At 43.7% G+C, this 25,755-nt stretch overlaps 1 protein-coding gene across 2 annotated transcripts in view; it reads right to left on the reverse strand.

Moving 5' to 3' along the window:
- Sntb1 (syntrophin beta 1) overlaps positions 1 to 21,837 on the reverse strand; it is a 227,115-nt gene extending 205,278 nt beyond the window's left edge. The window contains exon 1 of one of the 2 annotated variants that reach the window (XM_069991333.1): positions 21,033 to 21,837. In XM_069991333.1, coding sequence (XP_069847434.1) covers positions 21,033 to 21,624 — 592 coding nt within the window. In that variant the 5' untranslated portion in view covers positions 21,625 to 21,837. The remainder of the gene's footprint in view (positions 1 to 21,032) is intronic. The other variant, XM_069991332.1, reaches the window with a different exon arrangement.
- Positions 21,838 to 25,755: the final 3,918 nt, after the last annotated feature.

Consider the following 25,755-nt stretch of genomic DNA (forward strand, 5'->3'; position numbering starts at 1 on the left):
CGAGCCAAGTACTACACTGTACACAGGGTTTTCAGAAGGGAAGTAGAGTAAGTTAGTAAGTTAGCTGAAATGAAGTATACTTCCACGAGGAAAAAAGGAAAAAATAGATGGAAGCTAAAATTGTAGCCAGTTCTGATGGCAGACCAAAGATTTGACCTTTATCTTATAGTTAAAATGAAAAGGTAGCTGTGTGTGTGTGTGTGTGTGTGTGTGTGTGTGTGTGTGTGTGTGTGTGTGTGTGTGTGTGTGTGTGTGTGTGTGTGTGTGTGTGTGTGTGTGTGTGGTTTTGTTCCTGGGGCTGGAACTCAAGGTCTGAGCACTATCCCTGAATTTTTGTGCTCAAAGCTAATGCTTTACCACTTGAACCATAGCTGCAGTTCCAGTTTTTTTGGTGTTTAGTTGAGGTAAGAGTCTCACAGACTCTCCTTTTCTGGGTTAGTTTCAAACCATGATCTTCAGATTTCAGCCTCCTGAATAGCTAAGGATTACAGATGTGAGCCACCAGTATTTGGCGTGGTAGTTGTCCTAATAGAACATTTCTTGAATGACTTACATTAAGAAGAGCTCTGCTTTTGCATCACTGGCCTTTCAAGACTCACACTATGAATGTAACCACTCTGCACAGCAATATGATTCCAAGTGTTAGAAGTGGTCCTTTTCTTACACCATAGACTTCTTAACTCTAATATGACGGTAAACTAAGGGAAGAGAAAAGAATGTTGACATATGTGCACATCGATTTCATTGGGTAGACTGTAAGCGCTTCCAGGATTGGTGCTTCCATAATGTTAATGTGATTCCAGAACCATTTGTAGCATAGGACATGCTTGGTCAATATAGACAGACCAGAAGATAAATGGAAGAAATGGGTACAGAAGAAACATGCACTGTGAGCTTAGAGAGGCAACTGGAGTGGAATGTGTTAAAAAGAAAAGGGAAAAAATAACAAAAAAACACTCAGTATATCTGAAGGAATGCCTTGCTAGATGTAGAGAGTACTTCTGGGAAATGTGTCTTCTATGGCATAGGAAGGGTGGGAGGAAAAGAGGTGGAAAGAGAGCCAAGTACTTTCAAAGAACAATATTATGTCCTAAGGAAAGAACGATTTCATGATATGCAACACACCTGTGCTTGCCCAACGGCGCGGCGATTAAGAAATACTGTTATCACCTTCAAAAGCAAGTTTGCTGAAACATTAAATATGGTAACCTCCTGCTGGATTTTTCCATAGCAATCACAGTAACCACTTCTAATCATGCAGCTCAAATGATAAGGCCAGTGGAGGGCTAAGAAAGAGGACACAGGCTACTCACAAAGGAATGACGTTCTCGAAGGTAATCCATCAGGATACAGTCTATTAAGTGTTCCGTTCAAGGAAGCCACTCCAGTTCAAAACCTGTTTCCTTTCCGGTGCCCTTGACTTCTGAGAAACCCTACATTGTTTCCACTAGTCAAGTGCAGGGTTTCCTAAGGTTATACATATATATATATATCACAAGATTTGAGAAGGTATTACCAACCAAAGTATGAATCTCATTTTAATACTGCTAATCTCCTCAAAAAATAATCATTTTTATTTTTTTCTGTGTTGTTAGAACCACATGAAAAATATGTACATTATGACCAGCTCACAATGGTAACTGGATTTTTTTATTTGTTTTTGTATTTGTTGAAGTGTTGGGGAATCTAACCCAGGGCCTTGCACATGCTAGGCAAACTGTGCTACTGAATCACATCCTCTATCCAGGTTTGAACTTACTTTTACTGTAAGTCAAGCATGATGAATTTTTCTTTAATGTTGTGAAAGGAAAAAAACCCCACAATTGGTACCATTATGACAGTAATAGGTAAAGCCCAAGCAACGAATGCCTTCTATACATGAGGCTCCCTCTTCATGCATAAAACTGCAAGAGCAAGCCAGGAGCCAGTGACTACTTCAGCATTAAGAAGCTAAATTTTGTGAGCAGTCAGCAGAAAACTGGAGACTTTGTAAAGCGCTTTACAAACCACACACCATCCTGAAGCATGACATGAGTCAATAACAGGATGCAATGCAGAAAGATTTCCAAGTAATGACCATTCTGCCTTTTAAGGGTCCTCAACAGGATGTCTGACCAGACAGCCTGTCAAAGAAAAAAAAGCAGACTTTTCTCAGACCTTCACATTGAAGCTAGAGTATAGAACCCTTGGAGGGTAAGCCCTTTCTTTCATAGAAACAAAAGGATGTGGGTTACTTAAAGATCATTCCTCTACTCACCCAACAAGCATTTACTGAGGACATGCTGATTTCCAGGTAGTCAGCTCTGGGAATATATCTGTGAACGGGGGGTGGAGAGGAGATAGGCAAGAAGCTAACGAACAACACACAGAATATGCAGTATGCAAAAATGTGTACTATGAGATTCTAGAAAGTAAGATAAAGAAATTTGAAGGGCTGTTAATGATATTATTGTTCATTTTACACCTCTATCGTCAAAATGCCAATTTGTGAATCTTCAGCTGCTAACTTTTCTGAGCTGCATAGAAGGTATTCTTTTTTTGTTATCAGTAATTCAGTGAAGGATGGATTCTAGGTTACTGTCATCTTGTTTATTCAAAAAGTCTGGCTCATTTCTTAGCTGTTGTTTCCATCTCTGGTCTTTCTAAGAGCAGATTCCTTAATTTACCTTTTGTTTTACAAAACCATTTTCAAGCTATCGACTTTCTGATAATTCAATCTCTAGCGATTCATGGTTTGTCACATTGACTAGTTGCCAAGCTACTATTTTGAAAGCCATCTAGATAATCACTAGAATTCACAAATAAAAAATGCAATTAAAATGCAAATAAAAAATGCTATGGGTTAGCTCTATGGAAAAGCACTTGCTTGGAAAGTACAAGGCCCTGAGTTCAGTCTGCAGCTCTATGAAAAGAAAATAAAAGCGGCTTCAGCAGCCTGAGAACTGGCATTCAATAGTCTAAATAGTAGCATCATTCTGCATATGGTGGTCTCTTGCTGGGAACAGCTAGTTCACACCTAGAATCCTAGCTACTCAGGAGACTAAGATCTAAGGATCACGGTTCAAAGCCAGTCTTCACAGGAAAATCTGTGAGACTCTTATCTCCAATTAAACACCAAGTAAGCTGGAAGTGGAGCCATAGTACAAGTAATAGAGCAATAGCCTTGAGCCAAAGAAGTGCAGAGACAATGCTCAGACCCTGAGTTCAAGACCCGGGATTGGAGGGTATGCAGGCGTATACACACACACACACACACACACACACACACACACACACACACACAATTAAATCCAACTTTTAGATAAATACTTTTAGCCTTAGCATGCTTCATGCAATATTGGGTAGATACTTAAACTTCAAATAACTCTATTTTGGGGGGGGCAGTCGTGGGGCTTGAGAGCTGGGCCTGGGTGCTGTCCTTGTGCTCTCTAGCTCAAGGTGAGCACTCTACCGCTTGAGCCACAGCACCATTCCAGTTTTTTAGTGGTTTTATTGGAGATAAGAGTCTCACGGACTTTCCTGCCTAGGCTGGCTTTGAACCGCGATTCTCAAATCTCAGCCTCCTGAGTAGCTAGGATTACAGGAGTGAACCATCGGCGCCTGGCTCAAATAACTCTATTTTATCCAGTAAAACTCTACCATTAAAGATTTGGGAAATGAGTTTTAGCTGAGTGGATTTGAGGTGTTGACTCATCCAGGAACTTGGATAAATTGCTTTCCGGAAGCAGTACACTGAGCAAGACTAGCGTGCACAAGCATGTAAGTAACCATGCTATTAGGCCAGCAGTAGAGACCTGATCCCCATCTATTTCCCGAACATAAATCAACCTAAACAACCTGGGCTGGTGCCCTGCTCTGCCTGCACTTACCATGCAACTAAAGGTCGCCGGGAATTTATTTGAACACTTGGCGAAGAGAAGTGGTATCATTAAACATTGAACAAAGAGACAAACTGCATGAGAACCTAATTACTTTTCACTCCATGTGCTCCATGTCAAATTCTTACGGAATTAAATCTAACCTTTCATAGTGGGGATTACTTTCCTTGAGCTGCTATAACAACTCCTACACATGCTATAGCAAAACAAGTTCTACAGATTCTACAACAAATGGGAGTGGTATATGCAAGAGGAATTCATTGTCTCACAGTTCTTCAGGCTTGAAGTCCTAGATCTAAGTGTCATTTGAGTTGACTCCTTCTCAAAGTTGGAAAGTTCTTAAGAAGAACACCCTCCATGACTGTGCTGGTTTCTGGTGTTTGCTAGTGATTGATTGCTGGCATTCCTGGGCTTGTGGATGCATCATCTAATCTCTGCCTTACTATTCACATGGTCTTCTGAACCTTTGTCCATGTCTCCTCTTTTTACAAGGTCAAGGGTTATCCTGGACTAGGGGCCTACCTACATCAGTATGACCTCCTGTTCACTAACTAGATCTACTTCCAAATAACGTCAAATTCTGAAGTACTGGGGGTTAAGGGTTCACCCTGTGAATATTGGAGGCCATATTCAACCTGTAATAGATAGGAGTAAAATATGTACAAGTAGAAAGAGTAGAGAAGAGTGCCGACAATCTGTAAAACAAGTCTAGACATGGAAAGGGAGAAAAGTACATCTGAAGCTGGAGGGGACTTCCACCCACACAGCTTTGAGGGAAAGCATGCTGTTTGAGGAAAGTCAGTCAATCTGCATCCACTTTGGGGCCTGGCTCTGCAAGAAAGCATCCTTTACTCTCCTGACTTTCAGGCACTGCCTGTATGTACAGGACATACACCACTCACCAAATCCAATATCGTGTCATATTTCTCTCTCTCTCTCTCCTTTCTTTCACACACACACACACACACACACACACACACACACACACACACACACACACACAAACTGTATTGCTATACTAAAAATTTTCCATTTTTTCAATGTATATTTTGGGTGCATGTCGCACATGGTATGTATACAAACACATCAAGAGGTACACAGAAAGGAAGGAAGGAAGGAAGGAAGGAAGGAAGGAAGGAAGGAAGGAAGGAAGGAAGGAAGGAAGGAAGGAAGGAAGAAGGAAAGGAAGGAAGAAAGAAGGAAAGGAAGAAAGGAAGAAGGAAGGAAGAAGGAAGGAAAGAAAGAAGGAAGGAAGGAAGGACGAAGAGAGAGAGAAAAAGAGAAAGAAAGAATGAAAGAAAGAAAGAAAGAAAGAAAGAAAGAAAGAAAGAAAGAGGAAGGAAGGAAGGAGGAAAGGAGGGAGAGAGGGAGAGAAGGAGGGAAAAAGAGAGGAAGGAAGAAAGAAGAGAAAGGGAAGGAGGGAGAAAGGAAGGGAAAGGTGAAACTTTACATACTGTTTCTTGAGACTTTTTTTTAAAAAGTGTTTTCCTTCCTATAGTTCTTCTAGGCCATATGGTCATTTTCAGAGGAGATTCTACTTAATGCAGTGATTGCAACAGCTATATGAAGTTCCATCCATTTCCCTTGACAAACATGAATGGATAAACATACCACATAAGGAGCAGTCACCTGTCATTTCATCTCTTAAGCAAAGATAAATCTTTGGAGAGTCAACTTCCCAGCAAAATGAGAAGTACTGATTCTGTGAAACCATTCTAACTGGAAATGAAGTGTATCGACAAATACATTTTTAATTGTTACAAATACTTGAAAGCCAGGGAATCTACATCAAACATTATATTTTTCTGGTTTAGAAACACCAGCATGTGTTATTTCAGACCTTTTTCAACCAGGGGTGATACCATGAAGGCCTTTGGTTTCACAACACTCTTGGTAGTTGTTGACCCAAAGCTATGTATATAACTTTATAGTTAGTATATTTCCCAAACTAACATTTGTTTCTTACTTTTGCCCAAATCCTACCATCATTAATGATGAAAAGACAATTACCAATGGGTCTATTCCATTGACCACTGAAGTTTTAGACCTTTTTTCTAAAGAACAGACAGTCCAATGGAAGAAGACTAATAGATTGTTGTAACAGCCAACACACCTAGAACTCTACATGTTAGATGCTGTGCTAGGTTCAGTATCAATACTTTTAATTTGCTGTTCCCAAGGCATCAATATAAAAGTAGAGACCTGGACAGTAGGTCAGCTGTGCCATGTTACAAAGCTGGTTTGTTCACTCCATTCCAAATCTAGCTTTTGATGAGCATTCTGTCACTGAGTAGTTCCCTTGGAATGGTACTAGCAAAGCAGAGGTGCATATAAAGTAATGTCTTGGTGTGCTTCAAATACAAATAAAATGAAGTTAACCCACAGAAGCCAGAGACTTTAAGAATATGAGAAAGATGATCTTGCCCATATGACAACAGATAGCTTAAAATAGCTACCATCATCCATCAGGTCTCTTGTACATGGACTCCTTTATTGCTTGACAGCTAATAAGCAGATAGTTTGGGCTAGTAGTTTTCAGTATTCAGACTGCACTGGGGAACTTTTAAACTTTCCAATGCCAGGATAAACCCCAGACTAATTAAAATCTAAATCTCTTAGGGACGGATCCAGTCATGAGGTTTAGTGTTTTTCAATTTGGGTTCCCTTGCTCTTCAGAAAACATTTGGAAATGCCTGGAGACTTTTGTGTTATTATAACTATGGAAAGGATGACACTGTCAGTTAGAAGCCAGGATGCTACTAAGTGTCCAGTGGTACAAAGCAACAGCCAACCAACCAATGGTGAGGTGGTCCAAAATGCCACTAGTGCTGCAGAGAAGTGAGGAACACAGTATTCTCAGCTCTGTTAACCCACCTTCTTTATAACCGATTCATAGGAGCTGCAACCAACTGGACTTGAAAGATTCTCTGCTGGCCACATGTCCAAAGAAATTCAAAAGCTTAATGGAAAAGCCAGTGGCATGTGCCTGCAATCCTAACTACTCAGGGGGCTGAGATCCAAGGATTGTGGTTCGAAGCTAGCCTAGTCTGTGAGACTTTTCTTGAATTAACCAGCAAAGAAGCCAGGAGTGGAGCTGTGGCTCAATTCTAGAGTGCTAGACTTGGGCACAAAAACTCAGAGTCGGTGCCCAGGCCCAAAGTTCAAGTCCCAGAACTGGCACTAAAAACAAAAAGTGTTGGAACTGGTGGCCTTACAGACAATATTGTAGCCACCTGTACCTACACCCATCTAAACATATGTACAAGAATAATACAAACACACTAACTATACCTTTCCCTAAAAGGAGCTTGTTACAAAACTTTGGGAATAAAAATGTGTTTAGAGCAGTGTGCAATAAATTCATCCTTTCCCATACTTTCCTGTGAACTCTTAGATTAGGAACCGTGATTTTGATGAAGGCTAAAGCAAATACATCGCCTCTTCTGTATTCAGTTCTACATGCACCAGGCTGCAGGTTGGGAATGCCTGCAGTTCTCTGCCTGAAGGCATCTCTGTGTTGTGAGAACACATGACCCTCAGAGATGCTAGCCTAAAGGAGAAAGAGAGAGAGAGAGAGAGAGAGAGAGAGAGAGAGAGAGAGAGAGAGAGAGAGAGAGAGAGAGAGAGAGAGAGAGAGAGAGAGAGAGAGAGAGAGAGAGAGAGAGAGAGAGCACGCTAATGGCTCTAAAGTATCCCTCAGGGGAAAGATAGAGAGTTGGCAAAGAAGCTTTCCCTCACCTCCTCAGCATGCCTTCAGCACAGATGGGCTGAGCTCCAGAGCATTGAGACACTCTCCGTGAGCCATCTGTGATTCATTCCTTTCATGGTCTCAGGTCCCCAAGTGCAGTGTTACTGTTTCCTGGGACTATATCTCAAATAAACTTCTGCACTTATATCCTCATCTTGGATTCTCACACTGGGGACACACAAAGATGGAAGCAATCTCAGAACAGAAATCATCCAACAGGCAACATGCACTCAAAACGAAGACAAGAGAAAAGTACTTAGAGACAAATAAATGAGTGCAGAGAATAGTCTTCCAAAAACTATCACCAACATGCTCAGAGAGACAAGCAGCAATATTGCATCAACAAAACAACAAGTGGATAGTATATTAAAAGGGAGCAATCATGAGCAAGAAAATAGTTTTGGAACTGAGAGATATAGATGACCGATGAGATGAAAAATAAAAATCAATACCAGAAATACAGTAATTCTCCAGGAACATAAAAAGAACAACACTAAAAAAAACAGCTGGAAAAAAATAACCAATAAGAATAGGATAACAACCAAAGTTAATTTAACTGTGAGTCAATACAAAGGGCCCAACATCCAATGAAAAATATTTCCACACACACGGGACAAATGAAAGAGAGAAACTGTAACAGAAATAACAGAGAAAGTTCTCCAGAACTGAGTGTAGGAATCTTCAGAGCAATGATCCCAGCTTTCTTGGTAAACAGTACCCCTAGTGCCTGAGTTACTTTTTTACAATACCCTAAAACCCACCCACTCTACAAAAGAAAGTGAGGAGCTAGTTGCAAACTTTTTCTAAAAGCAGCATCTGTTGAGCACAAGGTTTAAGCACCAATCTTGAAATTATATCGAACCTTACCAACCACATTTCCTGTTCACTATTAATTTTCACATGATTTTTAAAAATCATATGGTTTTTAAAAAAATCACGATGTTTTGAAAAATCATAGCTACCACTGAAAACCCAATTTTGTCAAGCTATCATATCACAGAATGGATATAGCAAACGAATGCTGGAAACTCAAGTTAGTGGTCTGATTTCTGTCTGACAGAAATGGCTCTGCTTTCCTCAGATGTTTAAAATATCCCTTGCTGCACCTGCAAGTTCACTGAGACGGCCTGTGTACTCTTGAGCATTTCTCCGTGTGTGGCTTTAGCTACAACCCAGCAAATACTTAGCAAGTTGATTAGCACAGGCCAGCATCAGAGTAAATCACTAATACAACTTAGAATATCAAGGGTGAAAAGTGAGTTAATAAATCTTTCCAGAAATCAAACAAGTGGTCATCCGTTAAAAGCAACTGATTGATTGCTAGCAACTTTGGAAACTGCTGGAGGAAAACAATGGCTATTTCAGAATACCATACCCTAATTATCAATCCAGTCAGAGAGTCGATTAAAGGAATTTTCTGACATGTACCTCCCAAATATCTTTCTCAGGAAACTACTGTGGAATATATGTGGACAAGTAAAGGAGTAGAGTGAAATTGACAGTATACCTAGAACAAGAGAAAGCCAGGGGAAAGCCTGGGGAAAATGCTTATACACAGGGTGAGAGAAATAATATTGTATGATTGTAATTTGGTAAACATAGGCTGACAATGCCAACAAAGCCTAAGACTGATACATAGCGTAGGTTTGTTTTTCTTTTGCAGTACTAATTGAACTCACAGCCTCACACTCACTAGGTAAGAGCTTGCTATCTCCTGAGCCATGCCACCAGTTCTTTTGCCCTTAGTTTATTTTTCAGATGGGCTCTCACACTAACTTTTCCTGGGCTGAATTCCAACAGAGATCTTCCTACCTCCACCTCCCAGGCAGCTGGAATTATAGGCACGAACCACTATGCTCAACTTGTTTTCAAATAGAAACTCTCTGACGTTTGTTCATGCTGATAATATATGACATATTATACCCTCCTCAAATTACTATTCTTATATATTTCTAGTCTAAGTCTTTCATTCAGAGAAATGTTGGAAAGCTCCTAATATTCTGGCAAGAGAGGGTGTGGAAAAGGGAAGAAAATGGATGACATTTAAGTTGATATTCTTTTTTTTTTTTGCTTGGGTTATTCTTTTAAATTTCTTATTGTTATTGTTAAGGTGATATACAGAAGGGTGACCATTGCCTAAGGCAGGTAATGAGTATATATCTTTTGGGGGCAAAGTCATTCCTTCCTTCCATCTCTCCCGGTTTTCTCCTCCCATCTCTGCCCACAAGTTATATAGCCCGTTTTTAACATAGTGTCTACAGAGGTACCACTGCTGAATTACTTCAATTTAGAAAAATTCTGAAAATAGAGAACAGAGGGAAATACAAAAAAAGTACTGCAACAGAAAAGAAAAATCATTAACCTTGATTTTCACTGTAGATGAAAGAATGTTTCAGATGAAAGTAGTTGAAATGCATGGCTCCAAATAGCCAAATAATTACAGATATTTTATATCTCATTTTAATTATGGAACTCTGGGATATGAAGTCACCTCTTTCATGAGAAGCATTCTTTTCAGTCTCAGATATCTCAGATATCTTCTTTCCTCATATGTTCTATGATAGCATTTCTATTATTTTATGAAATCTTTTTGTAATTTATACAAATAAACTTATTACTCTATGTCTGTCATCCCTCTAAATTGTTCTATTTTTTTGGCAGTGGAATTTTAACTCAGCTTGATTGCTTAGCTGGAGCTCTACTACTTGAGCCATGTTGCCAGCCCAGAATTTTACTGGCTAATTGGAGATAGAGTCTCACAGACTTGTTCTATCCTGGGCTGGCTTCATATCACAATCCTCATCCTTTGGTGTAGCCATGATTGCAGGCATGAGCCACAAGTGCACAGATGAGCTATTTAATTTCTAAAGGACATGAATTCCATTTTATCCCAGTATTGGTTTTGGTTCACCTTAGAAATCTATACAGAGCTAGGTGCTGGTGACTCATGCCTGTAATTCTAGCTGCTTAGGAGGGGGAGGATGGTGGTTCAAAGGCTACCCAGGCAGGAAAGTCTGTGAAACTCTTATATCCAATTAATCACAGAAAAAGCAGGAAGTAGAGCTGTGACTCAAAGTAGTAGAGTGCTAGCCTTGAGCAAAAGAGCACAAAGACAGGGACCATACCCCCTGAATTCAAGCCCCAAAATCACACACACACACACACACACACACACACACACACACACACACACACACACATCTTTACAGAAACTGTCTTCATTTTAGTGTTACCTATTTACACAATGTTCAATCAATTTGAGCAACAACTTCCCCCTCCCCCTCCTCCTCCCCCTCCTCCTCCCCTTCCTCCTCCTCCTCCTCCTCCTCCTCCTCCTCCTCCTCCTCCTCCTCCTCCTCCTCCTCCTCCTCTTCTTCTTCTTCTTCTTCTTCTTCTTCTTCTTCTTCCCCCTCCTCCTCCCCCCTCCTCCCCCCCCCTCCTCCTCCTCCTCCTCCTCCTCCTCCTCCTCCTCCTCCTCCTCCTCCTCCTCCTCCTCCTCCTCCTCCTCCTCCTCCTCCTCCTCCTCCTCCTCCTCCTCCTCCTCCTCCTCTTCTTCTTCTTCTTCTTCTTCTTCTTCTTCTTCTTCTTCTTCTTCTTCTTCTTCCTTTTTGCATCTTTTTGTCTCTATTTCTGAGGATGTGTCTTACAATTCTGGTGTGTGCCAGTCACAGGTGGCTTGTGGGAGCTGACCACTCTCCTTCCCATCCATCCCAGGCTCTCTCAACATGACACCATTTTAATTATCTGCCTGCACATGTGTTGAAACACATTTGCATTTACAATCACACTGTAAATTCCAACTTAAATATTGATAGAACTGATTAGCCATTTAGAGGCTGGAGGGACATACATACCATTTCTTCCTTCATCCACACTCGAGCCTCACAAGTGATGTGTTCTACTCCTCACTGGTAAGTTTATTTTTTAAAAGTTTTTTTGGTACAGAAGCAAACGTCTTTTTGTGTCCTGATTCTAAGCAGCTTTTCTGTTTGATTCCTCCAGGTAGACCAATTTTACTTCCTTCCAAATAATAACATGACATGTCTTCAATAGGATGGGCCTCTTAAATTCCATTAAACAAAACACCAAGTAATAGAATAAAATCTAAAGCATAATGCTGGCTTAGTAGTAGTAGTGTAAACATATTTAAATACATTTATAGAAAAACAGTTATGTGAAATTACATTTTTAGTAAAACATTTTGATTTCTGAAAAGATCTTCCAATTTCTCTAATTTTCTTTGAAGAAGTTTGGGTTTTGCTGTGCAAGTTCTATCTTCGCTTATCTTTTCCTTTCGAAACAACTTTTTGCACGTTCCTACATAATCAGCATTTTAATACAGGTTTCACATTTGCCCACCCCAAACCACAGCAGCCTGAACTGCAGTCTAGTTCATGAAAAACATCAGATGTTATTAAAAGTCATGTAAAAATTACATGGTATGAGATAGTAGCCCAGACCCCTTCCAAGCCAGTGAAATGTCCTTGGGAATCTGTTACACTATCTTAACATGGCCAACCCCAAATTGTCTCTCGGGCCTATAAGAGATTTTTATCCAGCATGAAATTAAACCCTTTAACTTATATGATTGAACCTCCTACTTGAAAATAGTACTTGGATAAGAATGTGATATAATGTGACACATTATATAGTTACCAATGATTTAGTTTGTACCAAGTCCCACACAAAGTGCTGTTTTTCAGACATTATTATTTTATTCCTCATGACAAATCCCAGAAGAGGAAACTTAGTTTACTGATTGAGGGATGGAGACCTGTAGTTAAGTAATGCATGCAGAATTACCCACGTAGAGAGACTGGAAGTAATATTTATACCCAGACATTGAAAATCCAAGGCCCATCCACTAAACCACTGGATTGTAGAGAAACATTGATGACAGGAAGAAACCATGTCAGTTTGAATATCAGTGCCAAAGAACCTGGATTGGTCAAACTCAGCAATGATTTAAAACAAATCTTTGCACACTTCTCAATGTGCTAAGCACATTGATAATGTGCTAACCGCAGAATAAGCAAGCCTTGTAAAGCAATACTGAGCTTCAGCCTGTGACTTCACTGGAATTTCCATGCTACCACTCTGAATCATAAACTTTTCCATCTTTACTAACCCACTTTGAGACTGCATCTCATTTGCATGGGTCTGCTAGGACTTTGATTTCATGGTGGGTGATGTATATTTCCTCTTAAGTCGCACTCTGCAGGCCAGAGCTAAAGGCAAGCATTATTATAGATCAAGGCCAGTGAAGTGGGTAATGAGGTTTGGGATATAAAACACTTGGTATCAGTGCAGGAGAAACTTCTGGCTTTTCTTTAACGTTAACTGCTTTGAAATGCATCATTTGAAATAGAATGCTTAGTAGGCCAGTAGCTGCTGGAGAATAATTTTCTTCACCAAGCAGACCAGACCACTGGTGGCTTCAGAGAGATGTCTTTCACAAATAGGGAGCTGTGTGCAGTGAGTTATTTTTAATATCTACTCCATGGGGCGACCGCTAAAATGCACTGCTGAACATGAAGAGCATTAACCACCACCACAGAACTCAGGATTGGAAGGCCTATTCCCCCTCAGCTTCTTGGAATGAATATGGTCTGACTCCTCATGCTGGTACAGAAGCTGAAAAAAGAAACAATTAAAATCTCCAGGCAGACAGTCTTCATCTCCTTCAGGTAGAATGCATTCTTACATATTCAGACTTGTAGGCCTCTGCACCACAGGCGGGGGGGCGGGGGTGAGAGGGAGGGAAGGAGTTATAAATATAACATAAAAGGGATAATTACATTTTTTCCCCTATAACTTTTAAAATCATGTCTGGCTCTGCTCTTCAACTGTCGTTCAAAATTGGTCTGTGTTAAGTAAGTGCTTTGCAGGCCTATAAAGTCACATCTTAATTCTACTTCTACAGAGCACAGAACTATTCCCATTCCCTGATGCCAAGCATCTCCAGCTCTGAGAGCTTGAGTGGACACTGGAGTGATAAAAAGGAAACGAATCACAAGCTTCTTCCCCTCCTGCCCTTTTCCTTCCTTCTTTTCTTCTTCCCTTTCTCCATTCATCCTTCTGCCATTTCACTATTTAAGGTTCTGTTTTAATGGGCTTCAGGTAGTTGTGCAAAGGAGTTTCCATTCAATATAGCAATCATTGTGCATAACATACATCTTGATCCATGCCACTCTTTCCATCATTTCCTTTCTGACCTATTTGAATAGCCTGTGCATGCCTGGTACTTTTCCATAGGTTAGTATTCACACTTTTCATTTTCTAACTGCTAATCGTATTCATTTATTATCACTCATTTCAAACATGCTAGTCAGCTCCAATGCCCTACCTCTCCATTGCTTTAAGATCCCTGAAGTCAAGGTTTACACCCATTGTCTCTTCAATTTTCTTTTGTCCACTCGAGTTTTCCTTTGGTCCACTGTACAATGTCTAGAGTTTGCATAGTACACAGCAGGCTGTGGAGAAGTTAGCTCTCCTCTGATTACAAACTCCATTGTACACAAAGTAACTTCAGCGAAGTCACCCACTGGCTGGCACTTCAATTCCCTGCCATAAACTAAAGGGGATAATAACACCAGTTCAACGCCCCCCCCCTCCCGCAAAGCGGGTTGGCTTGCTGACAAAATCATGTCAGCGCTTTAGAAACCTGGGCCTTGCTTGGGAAATAATGCAGGGTGAACAGCTGTGCACCAGGGCTAGTGAAGGATGGAAGGATCTGGGTCACCGCGTTCACAACGCCTTGCCAGTCTCACGTTAGGAACAAGACTCTACAGTTCTGCTCCAGGGCAACAAGAGGCACGGCACTGACCTTCAGTATGGAGGCTAAGGTTGTAACAAGCCACACAAGACTTGGTCCCTGGAAGGTTCTCTTTCTTTATTTTTTTCTTTTACTTTTCGACATCAGTAAGGTCTGGAGGTCACATCCTGCCCTCTTAGCGACCCTGAGCTGATGTCCAAGTTCTTTATTGTGGGGCTCCCCTGAGGCCTTTGCTGTTCATATCCCTGTCTAGGAACAGCCTCGTCCCGGCCTTCTCGAAGGCGCACACATCTCATGAGGAGATCACCTCCTTCCTCTGCCTGTAGGTAGTCCACTCCATGCTCATCTGGAGAGCTTCTTCTTGAGGGACCAGTCCTAGTGGTGTAGCGTCCACCAATGCCACCCAACAAACCTCTCCTTAGGTGAGTAAGCATGTAAGTGAGTAAGAAACTCTCCCCCAACACAAGAAAGTAATTGTTTGCCGAGGTACAGTACATTCTCAAAAGCCCCTCACTTGGGGACTTCACTGCTACAACTTCAGCAAACTAAATGTGGTGGGTGGGATACTGTCTCAGCCCCAAAATGCCCACATCCTAGTGTCCATGTCCTATAAATAAGTTACCTTACATGCAAAGGGGAACTAAAGCTGAAGATGGAATTAAGGTGGCTAATCAGTTGACCTTAAAATAAGGACATTATCCTGGATTACCTGCAGATGATCAGAAAAATCACAAGAGTCCCTGAAATGGAAGAAGATGCCAGAGAGAGAGAGAGAGAGAGAGAGAGAGAGAGAGACAGAGACAGAGACAGAGACAGAGACAGAGACAGAGACAGAGACAGAGAGACAGAGACAGACAGAGACAGAGAAACAGAGAGAGAGAGGGAGAGAGAGAGAGACACAGAGAGATAGAGAGACCAAGAGACAGCGAGGGAGAGAGAGAGAGGAGTGAATTGAGATGAAGATTTAATTTTCCACCAGGAACTAACTGGTATGGGGAGTCTCTATAAGATACTACAAAAGCAGAGACAGATTCTTCCCCAGGACCTACCTCTAGAAGGAAGGTAGCATATTTGCCTTTAGCTCGGTGAGATCTAGATCAGGCTTCTGACTTAAAAACTGTAATATAGGAGCTGAGAAAGTGGCTCAGTGGTAGAGTGCTTGCTTGCATGAGACCCTGGGTTTGATTCCACAAGCAGAAAAAGCCAGAAGTGGTGCTGTGGCTCAAGTGGTAAAGTGCTAGCCTTGAGCTGAAGAGATGAGATACAATGCCCAGGCCCAGAGTTCAGGCCCCATTAACCAACCAACAAACAAACAAACTGTAAGATAATACACTTATTATTAAATTATTATTTGTGGTAACTAGTTACAGTAGCATTAGGAAACGAATACACTGGCCAAGAAAATAGAAGACCATGGGACTAACTGCAGGTGTGACTCATGTGATGAGCTTGGGGTCCTGAGTTCAATCACCTGTACTTTCAAAAGAAGAATGTAGTAAGACCTAACTAGGGGAAATCCTTACATCTTTTGGAACCTCACTTTCTAGATCAGTAAACAAGAGGTACAGCATCCCCAATCTCCTCATCTCTTGAGGCTGTTCATGAAGATGGAAAGCTATAAGGTCTGTGATCGAATCTAGAACTCAGCACTTAGTCTCTGTGCATCTTTTGCAAGATAGCGAGCCATAAACCTAAGATATTAGTAGTATTGGGTTTCCATGAGGACCCCAGTTAATCTATGTGAAATGTGTAGAACAGTGCATGCCATAACATATTATGAAAGTGTTAGACCTTGCTGCCTACGTAGCGTTTCAGCAAGGCTAGGAACTGTGCAGTGGCCAAGTGGAATTAGCAACATTAGAGGGCCCCAGTTCTCAAAATGGAAGGCCAAAAATACCCTTTCCAGTGGCAGTTCAAAGATTTGTGGAGGCATTTGGGGATCAAGTAGGGGACAGGAGGTGTCCTTCTATTGCCATTCAGTGTTGGGAGCCAGGGACTCGAGGTATCCTGTAGCAGTCCTTCATAGTGGGGGGCTTTTCTCTATCTCAGATGATACCATCCAATTTCCCCATTTCAGCTGTTCATTGGTGGCAATTTTCAAATAAAGATTCTGGCACACAGGGCCAACCTTATGACCCATAGCCTAGATTGACCTACTGAGAACAGTTTTGTTTAATCCTCTTGATACTAATATTGGGGGACTCTACTGATTTTTAAATTTAAATCAGAGACTATCTTATTTATGAAGTTCACTTCATAATAACAAAGGGGATATTAATTGTTTTTGGAGTTTAGAGATGTCTTAGTCTAGCTCTAGCTTTGACATGGAAAAACAAACACAAAGAAACAAAACCCTAGGGTCCAAAGAAATACTGTATGTCATAAAACTCTTAGAAGATAAGAGATCAAGTTTTAAGATTCATTCTAGGCTTTGTAAGAATCTGTAAATCGTAAAGAAAAAGAAAGATTTCTAAACTTTGAATGCTCCTTTTGTGCTTCAGCCCTGTCTTCCTTCTCCACCATTCTGACATTCACCACCAGCGAAAACGACTGTAAAAAATAAAGATCCAGCTGACCTTGGCACCCCAACATTCCCGGGCACAGAACCAACAAAGGAGCCCAATAGACCAGTCTCATGTTAAGAACTGACCTTTACTTTCCCCTTTGAGTGTCCACTTTTTCTACTGCAATTCCTTAAGAGAACTTTTTGACAAAGGATACTTCCATGTATCTCCACCTCCCCACTTCAACATGAATCTTCCAGAACATTCTAAACTCCTTGATCTCCACAAAATTATGGAGGAATTAATTTTACTATTAGTACAGCTACAAAAAAAAGATTTGATGCATCATGTCAATTTTTTTTTAACCAAGAAACACAAAATAATAAAATGAAATAATAAATTCTCTCCCTCTCCCTGTGCTGTCCCCTGCTCAACTCTGGAACATTCTGTCACATTATATTCTGTTAGTACAATGTTCCCTGGAACTATAAAGCCCAATATCTGCAGGGCAGAATGTGAGTCTCTGCTCCTTCTCCCTATCTTAAAACAAAAAAAAAATGAGGTCATAGTGTGAATTTTCTGATCTTAATTTTAGTAATTATCTGGTTAAGACTTAACTGGTACAGTGTGTTACTATTTAAATTTAAAATTCAGTTTAGTCTCTTTGCTAGCCACATGTTCAACTTTGGGACATAACCTAGCAGCTTCCTTTTCGATAGTCAGATGTTTGGTACATTAAGTTCTGAAGATTCCAGTCCTCCTTCCTGTGCGGTTCTTCTACCACCTTACTTTTTAAAATAAACCACACAATTACTGTTTCCTGTTCAGGATTGTGTCAGACATCTCGGCATATTTAAAATATAGGGAACCCAGGCCCTATGCACACAAAATTAATTAAGAAATATAACCCACAGTAAAGGAAAGGGAAACAATCTACCTTGTAGAAAGGGCAATTTCATCTTTGTTTAATTTAAATTGTAGGAATACTAGCAGCTAGTATTTGACACATCTCTTTTATTCCCAGAGTGTGCCTCAGTAGAACAGTAAAGCGAGAGGGTTGACACTATCTTCCATCTTGGAGAATGACATCGTGGCTCAGGAAGGCAATTCTGAGACAGAATGGGGACTAGAATGTAGTTACTGAAATTGTTGATGTCCAGAGTTTCACCTTATAGGATGTTGTGCCTGGAGTAGAAGTAGTAGAGTCACCACTAGAGGGCACATGTCTAGAAAGCCTAGGAAGAGGATATTCAACAAATATCCACCCCCCCCCCCATATTAAACAAGTGAGTAAAAATTGTATGTCCCATAAAAATACATCTTTAAAACAACTCTTTAGTCTTCTAGTTCAATCAGATCACATTTCTGAAGTCTCTCTTTTGCACAAATTCTGGGATCAACAATGCATTTCAGGACCTGGGGAAATATGTGTACTTTTCTTTAGAGTCTTCGAGGTGGTTCCCATATGCCCCTTCAGCTGGGAATCAGGGCACTAGGCCAAGCTCAAAAAAAGACAGCTGTGATGTTTGACTGTGTGCATGACCAGTGCCACCACACGAAGGACCATATAAGGCCCCCAAAACACTGGAGCTCAGAACAAGAGGCTGTTCTGAGCAGGGCCTGCACTTGCATCTGGGGGAATAGACTGTGGTTAAAGTGATTCACCTCTTCAGTTCTCCTTTCCTCTCCAGGACATCACACCATGCTCTGTGAATGCCTGGTTAAAGGTGTTTATAAAACTCACTTTTCACTTGCATTCAAGAAAGTGTCCTAATTTAGAGCTTTGTGTCTTTGTTTTTTTCCTAGAACTATTTTTTAACCCCAAGGAATCATCTTTTCTTCCTCATTTTTGAGGTGAAAGAATTTCTTTTACCCCTTTGTCAAATTATTACTCATTAAATCAAAACTAAGAAAAGGAAGAAAAGCGGTGTCTTAATAAGCCAGCTACTGGTGGCTCATGCCTGTAATCCTAGCTAGTCAGGAGACTGAGATCTGAGGATCTCAGTTTGAAGCCAGCCTGAGCACTAAGAAAGTCCATGAGTTTCTTATCTCCAGTTAACCACTAAACAGCAAGACGTGGAGCCTTGGCTCAAGTGGTAGAGTGCCAGCCTTGAACAAAGAGGCTAATGGATAGCATTCAGGCCCAGTACCAGACAATATCTAAATTTTTTAAGTGACTTGTTTTTGTCCTCCTCCCCTGAGAATTTCAGTAAGCATTACAAGCCCAGCAGGTGTCCTGCTGTTGATAGTCCAAACTATACTTGCTCCACATTCAACCTGACCCTACCATGCAAACCAACACACTGATCAAGAAAACTTTTTTTTTTCCAGTTTACTTCTGTTAATCATCAAACTAAAGCAAATAGCCTTCTATTTTCTGAACCCAGTTGGGGCAATTAGATATGAAGACATTGCAAATCCTCTAGACAAATAACAAAACAAAACAAAACAAAAAAGCTCCTTTGTATTCCCAGCTCGGCCAGGAGGCAGTCTTCAAGTCCCAGGAGGTTGCATCAGCTGTCACAGGCGGGTTTCCCAACTCCACTTCCTCAGTGTCACACCACCCTGCACCACAATTCAGTGAGCAGGAAATTGGCTCAAGTTCTTACTTCAGGCCTTACATCAGTCACCATATTAGAAGGTCTCAGTTGAAACACTGTTTTAAGAGCTTTGGGTGTATTCATGCATTCATGCAGGTCATTGGGTAGTTAAGCACTAGCAGGTCCCCAGCTGAATAGCCGTCCCCTCCCCCAAAGCTCAATCTGTAGTCATGGTGAAATTATTTTCTGACATTGGAGGCAACCAAGGTGTATGCAGACGGTTAAAGAGAACGATAGATAGGGAGTGAGAAACCCAATCTTAGGGGAGAAGAAAAAGTATTATTTTATTTTATTATTATTCTTTTTGTTGGTTCTGGGGCTTGAACTCAAGGCCTGGGTGCTGTCCCTGAGCCTTTTCCCTGAAGGCTGGCGCTCTACCACAGCACCACTTCGGGTTTTCTGGAAGTTAATTGGATATGTGAGTCTCAGGGATTTTCCTGCCTGGGGTGGCTTCGAACTGGGATCCTCAGATCTCAACTTCCTGAGTAGCTAGGATTATAGGCATGAGCCACCAGCGCCTGGCAGAAAATATTATTAATTACCCTGCTTGACGTGTTCCAGAACAGGTTCTAAAGGATGTTTCCTATCTATTTATGTGTGTGCGTGTGTGTGTGTGTGTGTGTGTGTGTGTGTGTGTGTGTGTGTGTGTGTGTGTGTGTGTGTGTGTGTGTATTTTAAATACAGGAGGCTGGGGAAGGTCGGGTTGGCAAGTGGTAGTTTGTAAGGTTCCTTTCTCCCTTGCTGGGAAACTGTTGACAGATGCAAAGTTGATTCCATTCCACGGTGTGTGTAAGAGGTTGGGGAGGGCGGGGTGTAGAGGTAGAGGCTCTGGAGAACACCAGCAGAAAACCACTTCCCCAGCTCTCTCCCCAGGGGAAGCTGGAATCCAGACTGACCGGCCAAACTCTCCGGAGAGCCAGCCTAAAGTACTGCCTGCAACCCATCTCCCAGGGGCGCAACTCTACTCTCTCTCTCTCCAAACTGCGCGGGGAAGCGGGGAGGGGGTGGTTGGAGTGCAGCATTCAAACGCTGCCACCTCTCTCTTTTCTCTCTCTGGCTCGACCACGGTTGAGAAAAAACACACAAAACAAAACCAAACCCGTGCGCCCGGGTTTGCCCAGGCTTCTGAAGCGGGGGAGACATTTCACCCCAGCCGAACGCGAGCCGCCTGGCTGCGATCAGGCCCCCGCGTTAACAACGTGCAGGGCGGATGCGTGGACGCCACGCATCTCCTCTGCCACTCCCCGACCCGCGCCGGATCGGGTCTCTGGTCTTTTTTCCTCTACCCCCATGAGCCAAAGCTGGTAATAAATAAATAGATAAACAACTAAAAGGTTCTCAAGTGGGCACAAAGTTGCCTCCAGGTTGAGTTAAAAGTTGTCCAACTCCACCCTCGGGCTGCCTTCTGGGGCCCTGGACCCCCAGCAGGTGGCTGGGGGTGAGGGAGGGTGGCGGGAGGGCGGGCCTGGGAGGAGCAGGGGTCGGACCCCCCTCTCTCTCCCCTTGCGTCCCGATCCCCTCACCTACCTTCCAGAAGCACCTCCTTGCCCGCGCGCTTCAGCGCCTGCACCGCCTCGTCGTGGGTGGCGTCGCGCAGGTCGGCTCCGTTCACGGACAGGATGGCATCGCCCACGTACAGGGCTTGGGTCTGGTCGGCCGCCAGCCCCTTGAAGATCTTGCTGATGAGGATGGGCATCTTGTTCTCTTTGCCCCCCTTGATGCTGATCCCCAGCCCGCCCAGCTCCTGCTTGAGCACCTTCACGCCGCGCTTCTGGTTGGAGATGGATTCGGGCACCTGCTCGGGCAGATCGGTGAAGGCGGTGCGCACCGTCCCGGAGGGCGAATCCGGGGCTGGGAGATTCCCCGCGGCGGGGGTCGGGTGCCCGGCTCCGCTGGCGCCTCTGCAGAAGAACGATCCATTGGTGGCGGCGGTGCCGATCCCGTTGTACGCCGCAGCGCCCTCTTCGCAGCTCAGCACCAGGGCGTCCTCGCTCAAGTTCACCAGAACTTTATGCCAACGATCCCGCACCAGAACTTCCAGCAGCCCGCTCCGCTGCGCCCGGCCGCCGCCGCCGCCGCCGCCCGCCGGCCCCGCCGCCGCCGCCGCCGCTACCGCCATCTTCCTGGCATTCTTAAAATACCATGTGATTGCAAAAGCGGGGGGAAAAGTGGAGTAAGGGTGGCGGGGGAGGGCGTGGACGCAGCGGTGGGGTGGCGCGCAGAGGTGCGGGACCCGAGCGGGAGAGAACGCGGGGGTCCGGGGACTCCACGCGCCCCGCTGGCCGCCGCGCGCTGGCCGGGCGCGCCGAGTTGGCAGCCGCAGCGCGAGCCCTTTCCCTCCCCTTCCCCTGATCCGGGGCGGGGTGGAGCTACCTAAAAGGAGAGAAGAAGGGGAGCGCTCCCGACCCGGGAGGGGAGGGGACAGGGGGTGCAGGGGGGCGGGCGGGAACCAAAACCCAGCCAGCTGCCAGTTGCATAAACCCCAGACCGACCCGGAGCCGCGGACCAGTCCAGCGCCCCGAGAGAAGCCGGGTAGGTAGGCGGAGGCTCCCCGGCCGGGAAGGGCGGGACAGCCGGCCGGTGCCACCGCTCACCTGGTTAATCTCACACCACCGGGACCCCAAGGTTTAGTGCCTCCGACCCCCGGGGGGCGCAGCTGGACGTCGGGGGTGGGGGACGTGGGCTCCTTTGGACTGGGCGCTCCTTCCTCTCCACTCTCCGGTGGGTCCCTTCTCTTTCTCAGTTCTCTGGGTGGATGCTCACACCTCACCTGTGCCAGGTGGTGGTGTGTGTGCGTGTGTGTGTGCGCGCGCGTGTGCAGCCGTGCCTGTGTCCTGTCTCAGTGCCCTCGCGGGAGGGGGGGTCTTCTGGAGTCCCTTTCCTGTGCACACCCCACCCCCAGCCCCTTCCTAACCCTCACTTGGTGCAGATTCAGCTCTTCCACTGGCCCAAGATTCTTGGCTGTTCTGGCTTCTCCTGTCGGGGAGGACCCTGGGGATGATGAAGAAGGAGACCGGAGGCCTGGTCAAGAAGGCAGCTGTCCTAAGAAGCCAGAAAGAAGTGTCAGCAAAAATCCCCAAGCGCTCCAAACCTCCTCTCTTTTAAGCACAAGACATCTGCTGGGTGGGAGCCCATGGCTTATGTTGTGATCCTAGCTATTCCGGAGGCTGACATCTGAGGATCATGGTTCGAAACCAGCCTGGGGAGAAAAATCCCTTAGACTCACCTCTCCAATTAACCATCAGAAAACCGGAGGTGGCGCTGTGGCTCAAAGTGGTAGAGTGCTACTGGAGCTGAAAAAGCTTAGGAACAGTGCTGCTGAGGCCCTCAGTCCAAGCCCCACAACAGACCCCCCCTCACGCCCCCCCCCCAAAAAAAACAAGTCAAAGCTATCTTTTCTGTGCAGCTACAGAGAGGTTTCCTTGCTGGCCCAGGGGCTTTCAACAGGGTGCTATCTGCCTTGGAGCCTAGGGACAGAAGTTCTTCCAGCTCTAACCCAATCTGTCCCCCACTGCTGCACCCAACACTTCCTGACATCTTTCTCTTTCTCCCCCTGCCCCAACTCCCCAGTTCAGAATTCAGCATGGTTTGCTGAGTGTTTTGACAAGTCACTTTTTGAATGTCAAGCTACATTTTCCCAAGATAACAATATTACAATATTTTTTTGGCATCTTCCCAGGCCATCCTAAACCCAACACACACATCTTGTTTTTGGCTCCCCAACTAGAATTGTCTTGCCCTTGAACTTCTCCCGTTCTCTTCTCATCCCAAGCAGAGCTCATCAGGCACTCAAAAGATGTCGGGAACTTCTTTTACCTTCCCCTCTCACCAATAATCCCAAAGTGAACAGAAGTGGGATATAGCTGCTAAATCCTGAGAGAGAACCTCCACCCAGCAGTGTGTCAGGAGGAAGGGCATCTTAGGGGTTTCCTGATGGATATCAACCATCCACCTTACCTTTCCCTACACATACACTTAAATGGAGGATGCTTAAAAACTCACATGAGCCCCTGGAAGGGGCATCACTGAAGGACACAGAAACATCTGGAGGTTTTCTTGGGGAGCCTCTGCGGGTCCAGGAATGCTTCCTAGTTGTTGCTTATGCACTCTGCTCCCTTCTCCTCAGTAGGTTTTAACCTGTCAGTTTTCTAAAGCTCTTGGGTGAAATCAGAGCCTGTGAGTCTGCATTATGACCCTCACACGAAGGTTGAGATGGATGCCAGATTGCAAATGATTGAGATATCAAAAACGAATCTACTCCTGGACAAGAAGTTCTCCATCAACCGCATACCTGCCTCTTGCCTTCTTGGCACACCCAGAGGCAATTCATCTATTGATTAGCCAGAAGAAATTGCAAGCTCTGGGATGGGACTTTCTCTCCATCTCTGTGAGAAGCACCCCCCCCACACACTTTTTTTCCTGTGGAAGTAAACTTATGTGGGAGGAAATATATTGTGTGTTGAAAGCTGCACTGGACTAAGAGGAGATATATTGAAGATCATTAGGCGTGAGGCACACATGCTAACCAGAAATAGCTTTGTTCATGGGGTTATAATTCTAGCCCCAGTTCTAAACACTGAATACATATTAAACACATCCACCTGGCAGTTCTTGGGGGACACTCACATTTATTACCACTCCCATTTCACAGGTGAGGAAGGGGAGGCTCACCCGGGTTGTCTAATGAATAAACAAGAAGGATTTAAACCATTGTCCTACAGTCTCCTGAATATACCCTCAGCCTATCAGGCCCTGTGCCCCTCTGTGTACCAGCGTCGGTTTGTCCACTGAGAAAGAAGCAGTGAGGGAGAGACCCTTCCTTTATACCATTCTATAAGACTAGAACCAGCAGTCTGCTTTTGAACTTCCCTTTTCCCCTAGATTAGGGAAAATACCCTGTCTCTTCTCATGGACACTTTTTTTTTTTGCTTTCTTTGGACATGTTAATATGTTGAAATGGGTGGCTATTTGTGGTCATGCTAACTGAGATGTCTTATCCCTGAGACAAGTCTACATATCTTGACTTAGAAAATAACCAAGAATCAATTCATAAAAAGAAAGTGGTTACTCTGCATCATTTTTTAAAGGGTTCCTGTCCATGAGAGAGTCTGACCCTGTTGCTTTGGATCTATGTCAAGGAAGTACATCATGGTAGAAGCATGTGTTAGGGCAATACTGTTTAACTCATGACAAGAGATCAAAAGATAGAAAGAAAAAAGGACTGGATCTATTAAGGGCATGGTCCAATGACCTAGAGACCTCTACTTCGGAAAGGTTTTATAACCTTCCTATATCACCAAGATTTTAATATTTGGGTCTTTTGGAGGAGCGTATGCTGGATTGAAATTATGCCAACCCCTTTTGGCCTCTCCCTTTAAAGAATAGTATTTAAAGCTCAAGGCTGCATTTGGACTTCAAGGCCAAATCTCAAGGCTTTATTAGATGCTGCACAATTTGTGGTATGGCATCTACTAATTCCCTTCAGTATTCCAGAAATGATACCTAATGCTACTCTTTCACCAGATTCCATTCATTTAGTCCTTTTCCCTATTTGGTTTCCATGTTTTGTTCCAAAATTTGACTTTCATTTCCCACCCAGCTAAAATTAGGATCTTTCTGTTCCTCTCTCCTATAGAATATGTGGTTTCCTATAGATATTTAGTCACACAATGGTCTCCTCCAAAGAGCCAAGGAGAGCTACGAAAGGAGCTTCATATGGGCACAGGAATGGTGCTCATCTGTTTATTCCACAAGGTTTTGTTTTATACCTCGTGTGTCTCCGGCACTATTGTACATGCTGGATAGGTGATCAGGCAGACTGGCAAAGACCTGCCCTAGGGAGTTTGCCTTGGAATCCATGACCAGATAGACATGAAGACAAACTCTAAACACAATTTGCACATGCAAATAAATGATAGGGAGCAAGTTAAACAAAGCCACAGTATCGAATGACTGAGCAAAGGGGCTGCTGGAGGAGGAGGCAGGGAAAGCATTTTATGAGCAGGTGATACATGCACACAGACATGAATAAGGAAGAAGGTAGAGGGCCAGACCAGAAGGCAGGGCTAGTGCAAAAGACCTGAGACAGAGTTGAGCCTATCTAGTTCAAGGAGCCAAAAAGAGGTCAATATGTGGCTGGAAGGACAAGAAGGGGAGGAGAGGAATCAGAGGGAAGTGAGATAGGAAGACCAGATGGAAAAGTGGACCCTTGGGGGGTAACAACAGGAAGCATCTTCCAAGTCTTCTCTGA

The sequence above is a fragment of the Dipodomys merriami genome, unplaced genomic scaffold (assembly GCF_024711535.1).
Source record: "Dipodomys merriami isolate MVZ:Mamm:240054 unplaced genomic scaffold, mDipMer1.0.p SCAF_4, whole genome shotgun sequence".
In the NCBI taxonomy this organism is placed as follows: Eukaryota; Metazoa; Chordata; class Mammalia; order Rodentia; family Heteromyidae; genus Dipodomys; species Dipodomys merriami.